Source organism: Euprymna scolopes, chromosome 37 (assembly GCF_053919585.1).
Source record: "Euprymna scolopes isolate OS-2025 chromosome 37, ASM5391958v1, whole genome shotgun sequence".
Classification (NCBI taxonomy): domain Eukaryota; kingdom Metazoa; phylum Mollusca; class Cephalopoda; order Sepiida; family Sepiolidae; genus Euprymna; species Euprymna scolopes.
This window is the reverse complement of record NC_136518.1, coordinates 27,660,229-27,682,493: the sequence shown is the minus strand read 5'-3', so window position 1 is coordinate 27,682,493 and position 22,265 is coordinate 27,660,229. Positions and strand designations below refer to the sequence as shown.

The window sequence follows — 22,265 nt, the reverse complement described above, 5'->3', positions numbered from 1 at the left end:
TAAGAACTTCTTATATTTTTCTTCCGAAGCAATTGGTTCTGCAGAATGGACTTGTTTCTTCAAAAAACCTTAATGTAAAAAAATTGTGAAAATAGTAGGAAAACAGAAAAACAAAACAGCAAATAAATAAATTATAAAAAGTTAAATAAAAAGTTACAAATCACCCATGTATGTGTGTGTGTCTATATAATATATATATATGTGTGTGTGTGTGTATAATTCCTTCTAGATGTCTTTGCTAAGTTATATTTTTCGACACACACACAGCTGCAGAATTGTCATACAAAATGAAGGTCAATTCGATCTGTGTCTCTGTTTACATGTTCATTTTCATGTGAAATCTCTTCTTTCATATTTTCTTTTATGATCCTCAGAGTTGACCTAAGTTAATTTTTACCTTTTGTATACTAAATTTTGTTGCAATCCATCTGTACTTTCTGAATGTATAGTGGCCATTTTATTGATGTACATGTTGCTTTTTGCTTATATGACAACTTTGGCAAAACTAATTTGTTTTTAAAAAGGAAATTTTTTTAATGATAAAGAAAATCTGGGGATATTTATTAACATTACATTAAAAAAATGGTTGCATACTTTCTCAGTAAAAAAAAAAGAAAAAAGTGATACATGTATATATGTTTATTTTCCTGCTATTTCAGACCAGATTTGTGATGTGACAAAACCTCCTGCTTAGAAGGTAAATCTGCCTCTTAATTTGCCCTACATTTCAATCAATAAAAAAAGAATTAAAAAAAATTCCAGAAATATTATGTTTCATCTTTATGCAATGTCTTCTGAAAATTGTCATTTCCCTCCTGATTTAATATTTTAACTATCATGCCCCTTCCTTCACTATTGCCTATATTTGCTGCATAAAATATGCAACATATTTAGAATTCTATAAAATTACTATGGATGCAAACTATATTTTATGATTAATTAATTGATATTATATGCTTATTATTCATATTCCTAAAGTCATATCTATTATCGTTGTGATTCTAGCATAAATAAATATATTAGCTTTTCAGATAATCTACCAAAATAGCTAATATCTTAACAAGATATGATGATGTGTCTTGACAATGAGGATAAGAATATGATTTCTAAGATGGTGCTGAGTTGAGATTATACTTAATCTTCTATTTCCAGGCAGTTAGATTCTTTTATCAGATTTTAAAGTTAGATTAAAGCAGTACTTCTGTTTGACCACATTCATTCAAATATTCAATTTTTTATTTTCTTTTATATGTGTGTATGTTTTTTTTTTATATCAATTTACTATTTAATGTTCATAAGCTTAGGTAGTTTTTTTTAGCAATACAGCAATTCAATAGTATATATTTTTGTGAAGAAAACAGTTTTATCAGCTATAATATTATTTTGATTTAATGGGAATTTTCTGGTTCAAACTATTACTCATATTATGGATAATTTGCTTTTTTCCCTTTCTGTTTTTTTTTTATTAAAAATTCAATCACTTTGAATTGTGAAAAAAAAAATGTTATATCTTGATTATTTCTATCATTATCTTTTAGTTAGATATTCCTTTATCATTTTATCCTAGTAACTATAAAATTCATGCAAAGGGGAGGAGGAGGAGGAGGAGGAGGAGGAGGAAAAAAACCTTTGGTGATATTATTTAATTTTTCATCTTGTTTAATGATTGAAATTAGACATTTTGTGAATGACTTGAACTTTTCCTGTTAGTTACAATTTAATTTTTTGCCATCTGCCAGGATCATGTTTCCATTAATAGATCCCTCATCTTGTTCTCTGTCTTATGCAGCACACCACAATGTTTTTTTGCTTTAAAAATCCCACTATTCACTAAAATACTTTAAACTCATCATAAAATTTTTGCATCATGCCAGCATTTGATTATGTTTATTGTTAACATGCAAAATTATATTAATTATTTGTTGTTGAAAGATAGAGCCTCCCCATTTTTCACAAAAAATGTATGAAAATTGTTTTAATCTATATATATAAAAGGCAAAATGTGTGTGACCATTTCGTGTATGTCTCACAAAGGCTTCTTTCGCACACGCTCCCGGGGTCTTTACGATTGCTTACAACTGTTTATATAGCCTCTAGATAATAATATCTATGATTTGAGAACGCGGGTTGCCTCTACATTTATTTACGTCGACTTTTATGAGATTCACGCTATTTCTCTCTGTCGACTGTTTGTCCTGCTTTTTAGTATAAACTAGCGGGGCTACCTGGCGTTGCCCGGGTGTTTGGTGGTGTGTGTGCTCTTAAATAAAAAAGAAACCGGGGGGGGGGGGGATCGAACCCGGAGCCCTGAGGCGAAGTTTGAAACTGAAATGTGAAAAAAAAAACATGAACCGTTTGGCCAGCCAGAATGAGTTACTGAAAGATGTTTGAATTTATTTAAGTAAGAACCAAATTGACAGGTGCCCGCACGGAAGTCGTAGAGCATGACGACAACGATGACGACGGCGTAAGCAATAGCTATTCAGCAAATTAGGTCAATGACCAGGTTTGTTTGTTATAAGCGAAGTAAAAAAAGAAAACATAAAAATGAACGTTAAAACTTAAGTGGGGGGGGGGTGTAATAAAAACATTGAAAAAAAAACACAAAAAAACTAACGTAAGGTAAACGAACGATGTTAAATGTAAAAATCGAAAAAACAAAAGTAAACAGAAAAACGAACGTTAAAACCAAAAAAAAAAACAAAACAAAAAACAAACCACATGGAAAATGGCTTAAATAAGCCTGTTTCGATATTAAAATTTAAAAAATTGGTGGGTACCCGGGTGGATAAGCGAAGTAAAAAAAAAAAAAAAAAAAAAAAAAAAAAAAAAACAGAAAAACGAACATTATGTGAAAAATGGCTTAAATAACATATTTAAATTTAAAAAAATCGAAAAAAAAAAAAAAAAAAGAGACATTTCACACCACGATTCGAACCCAAAATGTTTAGATAACGAACCAATGTGCTAACCAACTGAGCTAACACGACGTACATGAAATTTACTCAGTTCTTCAACTATTTAAAGTAAATCAGGTCATGACGTCATCTGACACATGCGTAGAACCGGTCGTCGTCATGAGGAGACGGTTTTTGTTGGACCCCCCCCCCTGTCGAAAATTGTTGATTTCGGGGGGGGGGGGATGTTTTTGGCCAATTTTTCGAAATTTTTCGGCCGAAGGATGGGGCTTCAATATGATACCGAGTTTGTGAATTTTTCTTGTGTCTGTCGAAAGCTTTTAGCGGACACACACACATACATACATACATTTTCGCTTTTATATATATAGATAAAGTGAAACTAAATTCAAACCGTGCGGTTCTCGGCATCGTGCTGGGAAACGTCCAGAAGCAATCAGCTTTGATCAATGTGGGGACAAACTCCTTCTCATATCAGACACATGCTAATTAATCTGGACAATGGGGAGCTGCTTTCCCCCTCCCCAACATTTGTTGGGGGAAAAACCAGTCAAAGTTTCACTTTCATTTCCAACTTTGCCTCAAGGGTTCGGGTTCGATCCTCATACTCACCTACCAAAACTTTTTTTTTTTTTATTTTAACCCCCACTCACCCTCGGAGTTTGATTTACCCAAAACTACACACACCTTAAAACACCCGGGCATCACCGGGTACCCCCCGCTAGTAAATTAATAAAGCTACATCAAAAATCACTTTCTAAACTGTTTTTAAACAATAGATTAACAAAAACGTCTGATTTTATAAGTTCTTTCATTTACTAGAACTAACGAAGCAAATGATTCACTTTTATGATAGAGAATACAATTCGGTCATTAAACTTCTTTTATAATGTTTGATAAAAATAAAAATGTTGAACTAAATTGTGGTATGAATCAAATTCTTTTCAGTAAAAATTGTTTTAGTTTTTCCTCTATTTTTCCAATGTTCAATTGTATCTGAGATAACTTTATAAATTGTTGTTACTATCATAAATTAAATGTTTAAAATATATTCTCCATTTTTGAGCTATTCCTTTAAATAACTTACAAAATAAGTCATTTTTTTTTTCAATTGTTTTATTGCATTTTCACCCCAAACAAGGCACAGTGCTATTTTGATGCAGGGACTACTACCAGGGACATAAGTTGCAGGGATACTATATAGGGAGTTGAGCAGCAAGATGTCTTGTTTACATTACATTTGAACTTTTGTATGTCATACAGTGAGTGAAACTGGAACCTGGAAGGGAATTACAAAGTCTAGCAATTCTGGGGAAGAAACTATTAGAGTAGACGGCTTTTTAACATCTGGGGATTTCTACTGTATAGGGGTGGGATTTTGCTGCTTGTTGGGTTTGTCGGAAGTATTTACGTTGAGGGGGTTGTAGTTTGGCTTCGAGAGCTTGTAGTTGGTCAGAGCATCTGCCATTAAAATACTTGTAAAACAAGCAGAGAGATGCAACATTTCATCGATGGGACAGAGGTTGAAGCTTAGATGACAGTTCAGGACCTATCAGGTTGGTGATTCCCTTTTGACCCCTGTCCAGGAGTAAGTGGCTAGTAACAGATGTATCAGCCCAAATGTGACAACAATACTCTATACATGGATGAATGGTGGCCTTGTAGAGGTACAGTATACTTTCAGGCAAAAGTAACATTCTGGCACGGTAGAGAGAGCCCACCTTCCTCAATGTATCTGTTTCAATTCATGTTTCCTGTGAACGTTAAGCCGATGAGTTTGAACAAAGTACTTTCAAGTAATGTATCTTTAGCTATTGAAGGTTGAGAAGGTGTCTTGTAATTAATAAAGGAAACAATTTTGTCCCCATTCCACTATAGACTGGAGTTCTTTCTCTAAGGTTTCCACCATTGCCTTGGATATGTGTTCATTCGTTTTTCCCCTCCTGCCTGTTATAAAGTGTAGTGTCATCAACAAATATGCCCATCTATTTTATCAGGGAGGTCATTTATGAATATCAAGAATGATAACGGTCCAAGTAAAGGTCCTGAGGTACACTCGCATTTATATCATTGTTTTGACGTATGACCATCGAGGAATTCTTCTGTTATTGTAGAAAGATTTCGTCCATTAAGATCATAGGATCTGATTTTCATGAGAAGACCATGCCATACCCTGTTAAAAGCCTTAGATAGAGCTACTGCCTTCCCCTGCCTTATCCAGTGCATGGTATATACGTTCAGAGATTTACAGTTGTATTATCTATAGAACATAGAGCTTGCCTAAATCCATAATGATGGTTGGGCAGAAGTTTAGCAACTCTAAGGTGGTGGACTAGAGCTTGATTAATTATGGACTCAAATATTTTGTCAAAAAAAAAAGGAGGAGGCTAATGGGGTGATAATTTAATGGGTCGGTTCATTTGCCAGGATTCTTGTAAGCTGTTACCACAGAAGCAGTTTTCCAACAGTCAGGAAAGCAAAATTAGTTAAGGCATTTGTGGAAAAGTTTGGAGAGCAAATCATTTTTTTAATAGTACAAATAGGATGAGATCAGGTCCATATGCTTGTTATGATGATCTTAAGAAGGGGTGATTTTCAGATCATCTAGTGTGGTTTCTGTCCGCAAGGGAAAATCAGAGAGGAAGTAGAGTTTGAAGCAAACTGACAGGCAAGCATGTTAGCTTGCTCGGTTGCCGTGCAAACAACCTCATGATTGTTGGATAATGGGGGAATTGTTGATTACCCATTATTTACTGCACTGTTGTAGATTTTCCAGAAATCATGACTTCCTAATTCAATGAGTTTTCTGAAATCACGAGTTCCTGCGCTTCAATGAGTTTTCTGGTGGTTTTGGTATATTCTCTCTTAGCTGTCGCTATTTCTTTCTTACAATTACTTCTAGCTTCTATAAACTTTAGTCTGTTTGTACTGGACTTATGCTCGATAAATCTGCGGTATGTATGTTGCCTTTGAGCAATGGCTGCTGCACAAGTAGAAATAAACCATTGGGGAGAGTTGGGTTTACTATAGAACTTCCGTGTGGGAATATGAGCTTCAATTGCTGCTTTGAACTATTCAGTGGTCTCATTTGCGCACTGTTTTGCAGGAAGAGAAAAGATATTTCCCCATGGGGCATCTCTGATGTGATCTCTGATGGCATCCCAGTAAGCCTTATTGTAGTACCATGTCATTTTGAGTAATGGTTCTTCAACTTGGGGTCGAGAGTTTAGAGTGATGTCTATTATTATCACAGCATGATCAGTCTTCCTGAGTGGACAATGGACACTTGTTACACAATCCTCAGTTACTGTTGTCAGAAATAGGTCCAGAAGTGAGGCTTGCTGATGCTGATGATTTGAGAGACAGGTCGGGAATGTTACTATCTGTGTCAAGGAATGAGACATAGAAAAGTTATGGATGATGCTACCAGCTATGTCTGTGTAGTTAGAATGGCCAAGCCAATTACTGAAGTGGATATTAAGTCACCAAATACATGTATTTGGGTGCTAATGTCAAGGGAGACTGCTACATCTATTCTGTCAGACGTGATTGATTAGAGTACAGTCCTGGAGTAAGGGAGAGCAATAAAGAAAATATAGGTAGCTAATGCTATGTTGTAAAATTAGTTTGAAGCACCTGAAAGCCTGGTCATCTGAACTTCCAATAAAATTGCAATGTCTTAGGAATCCCTCAACATATTTGTAATAAAATATCACTTGGAAAAGCTAGAAATAAAAATGATTTTAATAATTTGTTCATTAAAATGATCACTTTTTTATTCGAACAGATTTTGCCATATCGTTTTTCAATTTAAATTCTTTTATTAACCAAGGTTATATACATTTTACTTTTGGTATTTCCATTGTATTTTATTAGAGGAGTATGACTATGTATGATTTAGGTTTATTATCTCATGTTTCCATTTCTATTCTAGTCTAGTTTAGCAAGGGCCCGAAGTATCTATTATTAATATTTCTTATGTTAGGTAATCTCGTGAAATTCCATTTCTCAAATCTTTGTTATTCTGAAATGAAATGAAATTTTTATTAATATTTGCTAATTTTCCTCTTTCTGCATAATAACTACAGCATATGTTTTCATTGCAAATTATCATGAAGAGAGAGAAAGATTGTACTATAAAATATATAAATAAAATTACAAATCTAACTGCCATTTATTATTATTATTATTTAGCAAAAAGATTATAATTGCAGTTGTAATGATTTTTATATTAGTTGATCTGTAACACCAAAGAGAGGCAGCGTGAAATCGTCAGTGACCATTAACTTTTAATTAAGAGAGAAATGTTAATATCTTGTGCCAGGCACTACCAGAGAACCTTGCTGGCTTCAATTCTGCCAAAGTATTTTTTTTTTTTCCCTATTTTCTTTAAAGCTGAAACAATAATAATGATCTAGTCAAAATGGACCTGATAGCCTCTGGGTGGTGGACGGAGTGACAACTTCAAAGCAAACATTTGGTTGTTTTTCAAGTCTAACGATGGTGACAAATTCCAATACAGTCATACCCAGTGCGAAAGGGGAAGCATTTGTTTTTCAAGTCGAACATCTCTTTTCTATTTTTTTTAAGGCCGAAACAATAATAATGATCTAGTTAGAATGAACTTGATGGCTTCTGACTAATGGACAGAATGATAATTTCAAAAACATACATTTTGTTTTCAAGTCGAACGATGGTGACAAATGTCATATACAGTCATATCCAGTGCAAAAAGGGAAATATTTCTTTCCTTTGATAAAACTGAGGATAAGAGAAATGAATCCAAAATATTAATTGAACCCGAGTTCAGAGTGTTGAACCCGAGGTCGATTTCGGTGCTGACGTGGTTATCCAGTGGGAGGTGGCCAGTGTTCTGCCGTCGCTCGAATTGTCCAATGGGAGCGGTCTGGTTGGTGACGCCGGGAGTTGTGATTGGTCGACGAAAAGTTGGGGATTTCCCCGCACCACCCAATGCTCTGATATATAAGGACATGCAGGACCCAATTTGGGCAGTCTGAGTCGGAATTCGCTCTTGCCGGGTCGAACATCGCCACCCTCTCTCCCCACCTCACCAATTGCCATGATAAATTGAAGTTATCGTCCTGTCTGCGAGTTCAAACCGAAGTTACAGTTTGTACATTTAAGACGAGAAGATTACAGAATTCTATCACTGAATTATAACGCTTAAATATTAACGAACCAATAGAGAAGTATAGTATTTGCTTGCTTATTTCAACGGAAATTTGTTTTCTTTCTTCTTCACTCTGACCAAGGACTATAGTTAATTTTATCTGTTTAAAAAAAAAAAAAAAAAGAAAAAAAGAAAAGAAAAATCCGCGGACACAACCAAGAAAGATTTTAACTTAGAGTTTCTCCACGCGGCTATTGAATGTAACAATCATTGATATCTACTAAACTTGTATTCCAGAACTGTATAGATTATATATAGATAGATATGTATTCCTTTTCTTTTTATTACTTAACTGTTGCTTATATAATACATTTCATATAACCTACTCCCTGGAGTCGTTTGTTTCTCCTTCGTACTTCGACTTATAATTTTTTTTTTTTTTCAATTCCTATCTTGAATTACTAATTTTTTTTTTTGAATTGTGAGACTGTTTCGTCGGCGCGCCCAAGGATTACCAATAACTGAACCTGTAACTGAGTCCAGTACTATCCGGTCTGGTGGTTGATGCAGCAGAGAAGATTCCACCATCGGACACCTCGCCCCATCGAAGAAGTGCATAATTGGTGACGTGATGCACGAACAGTTTCATAGATCTCATTATTATTATCTTATATAATGGAATGACATTTCAGTTTGACATTGGATGAATAATAATTTCCTTAATTTTTATTGAATTTTTGTTATAATAGTGACTTGAGAAACCATCAGACAAAACACACAACAGATTGAAATGTGAAAAATACTTGCAGAGTCGGGTTTCAGTTTGGCAATTTACTAGTTTTAAAATAGCTTGAATTTTCTCAAACTTTTTCTATGTGAACCCGATGATTACTTTCATGAATGGTCAATAGGTAATGCACCTGAGACATGGGATACGACAAATAGGTAATCCATCTTCTTCCAAACATGCTGCATCATGTCTTGAGTAATCTGTGCAATAGTCATTTCTTGAATTTTCTAGGTTTGCAAAAAGAGGGAAAGGGCAGTCCCTTCACGTAGATTGTAAGGTGTTGGGTTAAGTGAATGTAGCAGCCAACAAAACATATCAGTTGTTGAGATTATGAATCACCTCACAGACTTTCATTAAGATTAGCTTTTGCACATTGAGCTACTGTTCACAAATGAAGTCTTCATGTTCATTCGTATCTATTAGCCAATTCTGAAATTTCTCTCAAAGAAAAATGAACCATGAAGTTGCTTCTTAGAAATTACACAGACCATATGATCACTAGTGATGAATTCTTCACTTGCACAACTCTGGCATTTTCTTGTTCCAACCGCGAACGTTTTATTTATTGACTTTTTAATGCATATGAAATGTTGCCTCCTTACTGACAACAAGACACTCCTTGAACTAATCTTCAAGTTTCTCGTGTATATTAACACAGAATTGTTTGATTTCACTTGTCATTGCACTGTTATAGCCTGAATTAACTGCAGCTTGTAACATTTTATTAGCATTTGTTCAGAGCACTCAAATTTATCATTTAGGAATCTGAGTTTATTGACTTGTTTTTCTTATGAACTTTGGATGATGCAAGATATTTTGGTGAACCTGCTTGACTGTCTCTTCCAATGTTATTTGTCCTCGCACCAACAACTTATTTTAATTTTTTGTGCCATGTTCAAATCTTCATTGTTGTTAACATTTTGAGAATTACAGTTTGATTGTATGCTCTGAGCATACTCCAACTCCCAAAATGCCTTGTTTCTTGCATTCATTAACATTCTAGATTTGTAAAGGCAAAGACAACATAAAATTTTAACATATTTAAACGAATGCTGATTAAATTTGGAGACATTACTTTACAAAATGATATCAAAGTTTTGAAACAATAATACTTACTATAAACAATTATGATAGTTTAAATCACTAAATGTCCTTAATTTCATTTGAACAATTTTTGATAAAAAAAGGAGACTTATTCTATTTTTAATCCTGATCTGAAATAACAGTAAGTGACAAATGAAATCACAAACAATTCTGATATGAAAGAGAAACTTGAAGATTGCATTCAAGAAGAGTCTTGTTTTCAGTAATAAGGCAACATTTCATTGAACATTCACAGTTGGAACAATGCCAGAGTTGTGCAAGTGAAAAATTGACCATTTGAGCAGTTGTTGTTAAAAAAAAGGGATTTATTCTATTTTTATTCCAGATCTGAAAAGTTTGTAATTACATAAATTTTAAAGAAAGTAGATTTTTAAAACGCAAATACATTAAGTAAAATAGTTCTTATTTCCTTGCCTCCTCACATGGGTTAAAAAGTAAAATAGTTATTTAATGACCTAGAAAATTGATTTTTAACACATAATTACAGAAGTAAAATAATTATTAAATATCATTACATGAAAATGATTTTTAAAATGTAATTACATTCAGTAAAATAGTTATTTCGTTTCATTACATAAAAATGATTTTAAAGCATAATTACATTAAGTAAAATAGTTATATAATTTAATTACATATAATAATTGTAAAATGAAATGAGATTAAGTAATATTGTTTTTTAATTTCCTTACAGGAAAATGATTTTTAAAATGTAATTATGTTAAGTAAAATATATATTTAATTTTATTACGTAAAAAATGATTTTTAAAATTAAATTACATTAAGTAAAATAAATATTTAATTTCTTTACATAAAAAATGATTTTTGAAACATAATCACATAAGTAAAAAATATTTGATTTCATTACATAATTATAAATTTTAAAATGTAATAACATAAAGTACTTTTTAAATTTCATTGCATAAAAATGATTTAAAAAACGTAATTACAGTAAGTAAAATAGTTATTAAATCTTATTACAAAAACTAATTTTTAAAGCGTAATTATATTTAGAAAATAATTATTTAATTTCATTACATAAATTTTTTTTTCCAATCGTAATTATATTTAGTAACATAGTTATTTAATTTCATTTAATAAATAATGATTATAAAACTTAATTACATCTAGTAAAATATTATTTTAATTTTCTTACATTAAAAATTTTTTAAAAATGTAATTACATAAGTTAAATAGTTATTTCATTTCATTATATAAAAATCATTAAAAAAAATGTTTATATTAGGAATTTTTTTATTTTATTCTTTTACACACAATAATGTTTAAATAAACAAATTATATTATAATATTACATAAAAATCATTCTTAAAATGTAATTACATTGAGTTTAATAGTTATTTAATTTTATTTACAAAAATTATTTTAAAAATGTAATTACATTATTATAGCTATTCACTTTAATTACATGAAAACAATTTTTCAAAGATAATTAAATCAAGTAAAGTAGTTATTCAACTTCATTACTCCAAAAATATTTTTTAAATTTAATTATATTAAGTAAAACAGTTATGAAATGTCATTACATAGAAATGATGTTTCAAACGTAATTACATTAAGTAAAATAGTTTTTCAATTTAATTAAATAAAAAATAATTTTTAAAACATAATAACATTAAGAAAAATAGTTATTACATTTCATTTCAAAAACATAATTTTTAAAATGTAATAACATTAAGTAAGCTTAACATTTTATTGCATAAAATAATTTTTTAACATAATTTCATCATGCAAAATAATTATTTAATTTTATTACATAAAAATGATTTTTAAAACGCAATAACTTACAATGGTTTTTATTTCATTACATAAATTGAATTTTAAAATGTAATTGCATAAAATAAAATAGTTATTTTATAATATAAAAATGATTTTTAAAACGTAATTGCATTAAGTAATATAGTTATTTGATTTTATTACATTCAGTAAAATAGTTATTGATTTCATAACATAAAAATGATTTTTAAAATGTAATAACATTAAGTAAAATAGTTATTTAATTTCATAACATAAAAAATAACTTTTAAAATGTAAAAATATTAAGTAAAATAATTATTTAATTTTATTACATAAAAATAATTTTTAACACAAGTAAAATAGTATTTCATGATGTTATTACATTAAAAATTTGTTATTTAATTTCATTACATAAAAAATGTTTTTGAAAACGTAATTAGATTAAGTAAAATACTTAAATTTCATTAGAACAAAATTATTTTTAAAATGTAATTACATTAAGTAAAATAGTTATATAATTTAATAACATAAAAATGATTTACCAAACGTAATTACATTAAGTAAAATATTTCTATTATTTCATTACATAAATATGATTTTTAAAATGTAATTACATTCAGTAAAACAATTATTTTTTATCAAATAATTTTCTTTTTAAAATGTAATAACATTAAGTAAAATAGTTATTTAATTTTATTACATGAGAAAAAGTTTTTACAACATAGTTACATTAAGTAAAATAGTTATTTTATCTCATTACACAAAAATGATTTTTAAAACATATTTACTTTACGTAAATAGTAATATAATTTCATTACATAAAATAGTAATATAATTTCATTACATAAAATACTTAACATCTAAATCTGACCCCCAATATCGCCATGGGCATGGAATATGTGCCTACATTAAAGATGGCTTCCCATGTGGCAGGGATATCTCTAGAGAAGATCCTAATTTACCTTATATGTGCTTCCGGGTTGCACTTGCTTACACCACTGCATTTATATTTGCCCTCTATCGGCCTCACAACAGCAGAGTTACTATCTTTAAGAGCATATCTGAGAAAATAGACCACATCCTGTCTGCACACCTCTCGGCTAACATCCACATCTTTGGTGACTTCAATGTCCATAACGTGGAATGGCTGACCCACTCTAATAAGACAGACGATGAGGGGAGGTTCTGTCATGATTTTGCCATTGCTTATGACCTCACTCAGATTGTTCGCGAGCCCACCTGTTTGCCCGATACAAGCCTCCTAGATCTTTTTCTCTCAACTTCCCCTGAGCTATGTTCATGTTCCGTTCTTTCTCCTCTAGGATCCTCCGACCACTCTGTCGTATCAGTTAAGATAAAAATGAAATGTAATAAGTCCCCAGACGTACCCCTCCACCGTACTTTATACCGATACTCCATGGCTGACTGGGATAGCTTCCGTACATTTATATCTGATCTACCTCTGCATTCCATGTTTAAAAAGGATGTATCCTCTATAGTATCAGACCTGACTGAATGGTTAATTGTAGGCATAGACCGATTCATACCATCTAAAAAATTCCAACAAAAACCTAACAGCCAACCATGGTTCTCCCCAGAATGTGCTGCTGCCATCGCGCACAGAAATCACTTTTTCCATAGCTACCAACATAATAGATGCACTGAGACTAAAGCTGCTTTCAAGAACACCAGCAACCACTGTAAAAGAGTAATAAAAAATGCAAGAGAGCTATATGCCCAGTCTGTTAAATCCAAAGTAGCTGATCAGCAGCTTGGTTCCCACCAGTTTTGGCAAATAACAAATAGTATCCTGAAGAGAAGTGTGCGTTTTATCCCAACCTTTATCAACGAACCAGAGGTCATCTCCTCAGCTTCAGACAAGGCCAAACTATTTGCCAAGAACTTTGCAGCTAATACTACTCTATGCGATGAAGGCCATCAACTTCCCATATTTCCTACTATAACACAGAACCCAATAGGTAACATACAAATATCTGTGCATGAGGTCGCCAAGCTAATCAAGAACCTTGATTCCAGTAAAGCTACTGGCCCTGATGGCATCCCAATTATAGTGTTAAAAAAGCTTTAACCTGAACTTGCTCCCATACTTACAAAACTGTTTAAACGTTGCCTTAAGGAGAAGTGCTTTCCAACACCCTGGAAAACCTCATCAGTATGCTTTGTATTTAAGAACTCATGTGATAAGTCATCTCCCTCTCAGTACAGACCAATAAGTCTCCTGTGTGTCATGAGTAAGTTGCTGGAATCCATATTAAATAGAGAAATAGTCAACCACCTCAGCAGAAATAACCTTCTTAGTGACACACAATATGGTTTCCATTCTGTAAGATCTATCACAGATGTGCTAACGGTTATATCTCATAGGATTAGTGAATCTCTTGACAAAGGCTTCCTTTCCAGGGCAATTGCTCTTGACATATCAAAGGCCTTCGACAAGGTATGGCATAAAGGCCTACTTCACAAGATCTCCAGCTACGGTATAACTGGAAACATTCTCTCTATCGTTAAATCATTTCTCTCTGATAGGCTAAGAGTAGTGGTCGATGGACAAAAATCAGAGGCCTGCAGTATTAATGCTGGAGTCCCTCAGGGGTCCATCCTAGGCGCAACTCTCTTCCTGATCTACATCAATGATCTCCCTAAACACATACTTAAATCATTCGTTGACATCTATGCTGATGACACGACCATCTACAGCAACACATCAAAGGCTGTAAATGACAAAGCTTTCTCTGATTCTCTCTCCTCTGATCGTTAACAAGTGGTTTAGTGGGGGAAGACGTGGCTGGTTACCTTTAATGCATCTAAAACCAAACTCCTATCTTTACATCATCCACGCTCTGATCCCCATCTGGCATCAATTGAAATGGATGGCTCTCGTCTAGGAGAAGCCCCATGTTTTGACCAGCTTCTGGGCTTGACCTTCACTCCTGATCTGAAATGGAACATGTACATCAAGTCTGTTGCCAAGGTCGTTGGAAAGATGGTGGGATCCTTCTACCGCTCCAGAAGATATCTCACTACTGATGCAATTCTCTATCTATATAAAAGCCAAGTACGTCCAAGGATGGAATACTGCTGCCATATCTGGGCAGGAGCTGCTAAAAACAGCCTATCCTGCCTTGACAGAGTACAAAATAGACTTCTTGGCTTAGTGGAGGAGCCCTTTTCTCTTCCCTGCAACCTCTCTCCCACAGAAGAGATGTTTCAAGCCTATCTTTGTTTTATCGTTAGTTCCATGGCATGTGCTTGTCTGAACTCCAATCTCTGGTCCCCCCTCGCCAATCTTTTACAAAAAACACTCGTCTAGCTGAATCCACTGTCAAAAACTTTCCCCACTCTTTATCTATGCCTAAATCAAAACGTAGATTCCATGAACAAAGCTTCTTTCTTAGAACTGCATGCCTGTGGAACTCTGTTCCGTCTGCCTGCTTCCCTCCTGATTACAACTTGGATGTCTTCAAGTCCAACATAAACAAATTGCTGATGAACCGCCCCCTTAAGTAGACACTCTAAATATCCACACTAACGTACTGTACTTACAATAACCCTTATCCCTGAGTGGCTTCCGGGCCTTGATAAGTGGCGACCACCTTGTAAAAAAAAAAAAAAAAAAAAAATTATGATTTTTGAAAGGTAATTACATTATTAAAATAGTTATTTAACTGCATTACCAAAATTGATTTTTAAAATGTAATTTTTTTAGTAAAATAGTTATTGTTTCATTTTTTTCTTTTTTACAAAGGAATAACCAACGATCAAGGTCCAGAGGCCACGCGAGGATAAGTGTTAAAGAGTGTACAGTAATCAAAGGGACAATATCATAGTAATCGTTAGAAGTGTAAATTTGATAAATTTGATTACATAAGGAGAACGGCTCATCAAGAACTTGTTTACGTTGAACTTGAAGATGGCCATATTGTAGTCAGCTGGAAAGCAGGCAAACGGAAGACAGTTCTAAAAAAGAAGCTTTGTTCATGGAATCTATGTTTAGGTTTAGGCACAGATAAAGAGTGGGGGAAATTATTGATAGTTTTTTCAGCTAGACGAGTGTTTCTCGTGAATGTTTGGCAAGGGGGGACCATAGATTGGAGTTCAGGTAATCATTTAGCATGAAAATACCGATAAAGCAGAGACAGGCCCGCAACGTCTCTCCTATGGGAAAGAGGTTGCAGGGAAGAGAAAAGACCCCCCCACTACACTACGAAGTCTATTTTGAACTCTGTCAAAGACCTTTCTAGCAGCTCCTACCCAGATGTGGCAACAATACTCCTTCCTTGCACATATCTGGCTCTTATATAGGTAGAGAATTGCATCAGCAGTGAGATATCTACTGGATCTAAAGAAGAATCCCATGAATTTGATGTATGTGTTCCATTTCAGATCAGGAATAAAGGTCAACCCCAGAAGCTTGTCAAAACAGAAGCTACTCAAGATAAGAGCCATTCATTTCAGTTGATGCCAAATGGGGATTAGAGCACTGATGATGTAAATATAGGAGCTTGGTTTTAGATGCATTAAAAATAACCAGCCACCTCTTTCCCCATTGTACCATGCGCTCAAGATCAGAGGAGAGAGAATCAGAGAGAACTTGGTCGTTTACAGCCTTTGATATGCTGCTATAGATGGTAGTGTCATCAGCATAAATGTCTACGAATGATCTAAGGATGTAATTTGGAAGATTATTGATGTAGATCAGGAAGAGAGTTCAACTCCAAATGGACCCCTGAGGGACTCCAGCATTAATATTATGAGCTTCTGATTTCTGCCCATCAACCACTATTCTTATGAACCTATGAGAGAGAAATGATTTAATAATTGAAAAGACATTTCCAGCGATACCATAGCTGGAGATCTTGTGAAGTAGACCTTTATGCCATACTCTATTAAATATGAGATATAACCGTTAGCACATCTGTGATAGATCTTACAGAATGGAAACCATATTGTGTGTCACTAAGAAGCTTATTTTTGCTGAGGTGGTTGACTACTTCTCTATTTAACACAGATTCCAGCAACTTACTCATGACACACAGGAGACTTATTGGTCTGTACTGAGAGGGAGATGAGTGATCACTTGAATTCTTAAATACAGGGCATACTGATGAGATTTTCTTGAGTGTTGGGAAGCAATTCTTCTTAAGACAATGCTTAAACAGCTTTGTAAGTATGGGAGCTAGTTCTGGTTAAATCTTTTTGAGCACTATAATTGGAATGCCGTCAGGGCCAGTTGCTTTACTGGAATCAAAGTTTTTTGATTTCTTTATATAAAAATGATTTATAAAATAATTATTTAATTTCATTACATAAAAATAATTTTTAAAACGTAATTACATTAAGTAAAATAAAAATTTAATTTAATTACATAAATTATTTTTAAATGTAATTACATAAAGGAGAATATTTATTTAATTTCATTACAAAAAATGATTTTTAAAATTTAATTACATTAAGTAAAATAAATATTTTATTTCATTACATAAGAAATGACTTTTAAAAATGTAATTACATTAAGTAAAATAGTTATTTATATAATTCCATAAAAATGATTTTTACAATGTAATTACAATAGGCAAAATAGTTATTTTATATTATTATATAATTAAAGATATTTCAAATTTCAATTCTTTATGTAAAAAGTTATTTTATTGAATTTCATAAAAAATAATTTTCAAAACGTAATTACATTAACTAAAATAATTGTTAAATTTTTTTTACATAAAAAATAATTTTCAAAACGTAAGTACAATAAGTAAAATAATTGTTTAATTTTTTACATAAAAAATAATTTTCAAAACGTAAGTACAATAAGTAAAATAATTGTTAAATTTTTTTACATAAAAAATAATTTTCAAAACGTAAGTACAATAAGTAAAATAATTGTTAAATTTTTTTACATAAATAATTTTCAAAACGTAAGTACAATAAGTAAAATAATTGTTTAATTTTTTTACATAAAAAATAATTTTCAAGACGTAAGTACAATAAGTAAAATAATTGTTTAATTTTTTTACATTAAAAAATGTTCAAAACGTTAGTAAATTAATTAAAATAATTGTTTAATTTTTTTACATAAAAATAATTTTCAAAACGTAAGTACAATAAGTAAAATAATTGTTTAATTTTTTTACATAAAAAATAATTTTCAAAACGTAAGTACAATAAGTAAAATAATTGTTTAATTTTTTTACATAAAAAATAATTTTCAAAACGTAAGTACAATAAGTAAAATAATTGTTAAATTTTTTTACATAAATAATTTTCAAAACGTAAGTACAATAAGTAAAATAATTGTTTCATTTTTTTACATAAAAAATAATTTTCAAAACGTAAGTACAATAAGTAAAATAATTGTTAAATTTTTTTACATAAAAAATAATTTTCAAAACGTAAGTACAATAAGTAAAATAATTGTTAAATTGTTTGACATAAAAAATAATTTTCAAAACGTAAGTACAATAAGTAAAATAATTGTTAAATTTTTTTACATGAAAAATAATTTTCAAAACGTAAGTACAATAAGTAAAATAATTGTTAAATTTTTTTACATGAAAAATAATTTTCAAAACGTAAGTACAATAAGTAAAATAATTGTTAAATTTTTTTACATAAATAATTTTCAAAACCTAAGTACAATAAGTAAAATAATTGTTAAATTTTTTACATGAAAAATAATTTTCAAAACTTAAGTACAATAAGTAAAATAATTGTTTAATTTTTTTACATAAAAAAATAATTTTCAAAACTTAAGTACAATAAGTAAAATAATTGTTAAATTTTTTTACATGAAAAATAATTTTCAAAACGTAAGTACAATAAGTAAAATAATTGTTAAATTTTTTTACATAAATAATTTTCAAAACGTAAGTACAATAAGTAAAATAATTCTTTAATTTTTTTACATAAAAAATAATTTTCAAAACGTAAGTACAATAAGTAAAATAATTGTTAAATTTTTTTACATAAAAAATAATTTTCAAAACGTAAGTACAATAAGTAAAATAATTGTTAAATTTTTTTACATAAAAAATAATTTTCAAAACGTAAGTACAATAAGTAAAATAATTGTTAAATTTTTTTACATAAAAAATAATTTTCAAAACGTAAGTACAATAAGTAAAATAATTGTTTAATTTTTTTACATGAAAAATAATTTTCAAGACGAAAGTACAATAAGTAAAATAATTGTTTAATTTTTTTACATAAAAAATAATTTTCAAAACATAAGTACAATAAGTAAAATAATTGTTTAATTTTTTTACATGAAAAATAATTTTCAAAACGTAAGTACAATAAGTAAAATAATTGTTTAATTTTTTTACATGAAAAATAATTTTCAAAACGTAAGTGCAATAAGTAAAATAATTGTTCAATTTTTTTACATAAAAATAATTTTTAAAACATAAGTACATTAAGTAAAATAATTGTTTAATTTTTTTACATAAAAAATAATTTTCAAAACGTAAGTACAATAAGTAAAATAATTGTTTAATTTTTTTACATAAAAAATAATTTTTAAAACATAAGTAAATTAATTAAAATAATTGTTTAATTTTTTTTCATAAAAAATAATTTTTAAAACGTAATTACATTAATTGAAATAGTTATTCAATTTCATTACAGAAAAAATGATTTTAATAAATTATTACATTAAGTAAAATATTTACTAAATATTATGTAAAAATGATTTTTGAAACATAATTACATTGAGTGAAATGGTTATATAATTTCATTACATAAAAAATTTTAAAAACAATTACATTAAGTAAAATAATTGCAGTACCAATAAATTATTTTTGAACATTATTATATAAAGTAAAACAGTCATTTAATTTAATTACATCAAAAATGATTTTTAAAACGTAATTACATGAAGTAAAATTAACATTTAATTCCATTGCATAAAAAATGATTTTCAAAACGTAATAATAAGTAAAATTCCTATTTAATTTTATTACATAAAAATAATTTTTTAAATGTAATTACATTAAGTAAAATAGTTATTTAATTTTATTACATAAAAAAATTAAAAAAATATTTTGTGCAAATGTTACAGTATTTTCATTAAAATGAAAATTGCAAATTTATTATTTATGTTTTCTAACCAATATTTAAAATATTTCAGATTTCTACACAATGCTAATAATTTATTGCTTATTTTTTTAATTTTTTAGAAAAAAACAGCAAAAACTTACATTCTATTTTCTAAGTACAAACTTTTGTTGCAAAAATCTTTACAGACGTTTTACTAAAACTTTTCTAACATAATTATCAAGAAATAAAATTAGCCCATTTTAAAGTCATTTAGAATTATATTTTGAATACTTATTGATTTAAAAAATCCATAATTGTTTACAATATAATGAAAATAATTCAATGATTTAAAGTGACAAATGAAATCATTTCTAATAGTAAATAAATCAGTGTTTGTCCAACACTCAATATAAATTTTCTTCATAAGACTCTTTCGTGGTGTTAACAATTAAGTTTTTTTTTTTAAATTTTTCATCTGATATTTGGTATTTCCCAATTATTTTCAGCAAAACGACACAGTATAATCTTCTCACAAACATTAAAAATTCACTTGATGAAGGCAGAGCTGTTAATGGTATAAATTGTATATAGTATGTTGAAGTGAAAAGTCATCAAAGTATTAGATTTGAGATCAGTTTTAGTTTACAGCATAAGGTTATATACGGTTTGATATCATTTTTTAAATAATTTATGTCTCCATCTCCTTGTGAGTGCATCTCTGTAGAATATTATATATGCACACACCCAAATTGGCATAATAAATAAAAATAAGTTACCAATCTGCATTCCTTTAAAAAAATCAGATTGGCCTTTCCAGTGAAGCAATTTTTATTCTGACTGCAGAAACTATTTCATTTTTCTTGACACTGTAGAAACACGTGTTTATCAAATAGTGTTCAATAACAAGCAGAGCATAATTATAGTATGCAACTCATGATCCAGCTTCATCAGAATTATCTTCTTTTAACAACAAAATTAAATTTGTCCCAATGAACGATTAAAAAATCACAAATCAAGCCAAACTTTAAACTAAGAGTAATATGAATCATAATACTGTGAGATAAAAAGAAAATTCCTTAAGTTGTGACATATTAGATTTCAAACTCTCCAAACTACAACACTGTTTTCTCTATGCTGCCTCTTTGTACTGCTTCTCTTCCGCATTTTTTTTTTTTTTTAATAATTATTTGGTAACAAGAACAAAATCTTGATAAATAAAGAACAGATTTAATTTTGGTTTTAAAAGAAGTTCTGATGAAGCTCTCACTAAATGAGTTGCAGCACAAACATGTAGCACAGAAACATGTATGCACAAACATGTAACTAATGTTTGTATAAATAGACATACTCTCTCTCTCTCTCTCTCTCTCTCTCTCTCTCTCTCTCTCTCTCTATATATATATATATATATATATATAGATATATATATATATATATATATATATATATATATGTATACTAGCAGAATTACCCGTCATTGACTGGGTTCAAAAACAGCCTACAGAAAATGGACTGTGATTGATGAAAGTATGATAGGTTATGAAAAGGAGGGGGTTGTAAAGAGATAGGTTTTGATACTCAAAAATTTTACCCTAAGCAAAATATGATGAAAGTAAAGATAATTTTCGTGAAAATATATTTTTTTGTATCAACTTTGTTTCCATTCGTAGCCAAGAGTGACAAGCAAAATGATGTTTCCTTACAAAGACAAATTGTTATATATATAATAATATAAATATACAAGAAATAAATGTTATCATAGTCAATAAAAGTTACTTCTAAAAGTTCATTGGTTTGTATTTTTAAGTAGTTTGTAAAAAAAAAATTTTTTTTTTAATTCACAAATCGGTTTAAAAAAAAAAAAATCAAAATGGCAGCGACTTTGAAATGGAGAGTCCCGTTTTCAATTTGAAGGAGGGGCACCTGAGCATTCCGTGTTAACAATTTAAGAGAGTTCCGTCAATGTAAAGAATATTTATAAACATATTTTAATGTTTTCCGTTATTTTGTGCTTGAGGAATATTTGATTATGGCATGTGTAGTTTATATAAAAAGTCATTTAAGTAGTTGTCGCCTCCAATTTCATTTTAATTTCTGTTCGCTGAAATTATTTCAAGTAAAGAGCATTAAAAACTATTTCAAAACAAAAAAAACATGAACTGAACTATGGTAACATTTCTTGACTATATGGTAACATTTATTTCTTGACTATATATTAGTGGTGGGACGATTAATCGGAATCGTTAATCGTAAGAATCGTGTATTTTGGGAGGAAACGGAATCGCATCGTTAAAAAATACCTTAATTTTCCGATTCCTTCATTACGATTCTTTTAGTCTGATGTTGAAAAAAAGAAAAAAAATTCCTGATATTTCTAACTGCAAGAGAGAAATGTAGCATGTTATAAAAAGAAACCAAAGAAATTCATTATTAACAGGGCAATGCTTAGTGCCCCCTCCCTTACAAGGTTCATTCATTCAGATCTATTGTGATCAAAACTACAAAAGAGTTAACT

General features: G+C 30.1%; 1 protein-coding gene across 2 annotated transcripts in view; it reads left to right on the top strand.

The window, feature by feature from the left end:
* The window catches only part of LOC145261111 (uncharacterized), a 550,838-nt gene that overhangs the window by 490,569 nt on the left and 38,004 nt on the right, over positions 1-22,265 (top strand). Inside the window, exon 6 of one of the 2 annotated variants that reach the window (XM_080119335.1) lies at positions 660-697. The exons of the other annotated variant lie outside the window; for it this stretch is intronic. Within the exon in view, the coding sequence (XP_079975461.1) occupies positions 660-694 (35 nt within the window). The 3' untranslated portion in view covers positions 695-697. The remainder of the gene's footprint in view (positions 1-659; positions 698-22,265) is intronic. 2 annotated transcript variants of the gene reach the window in all.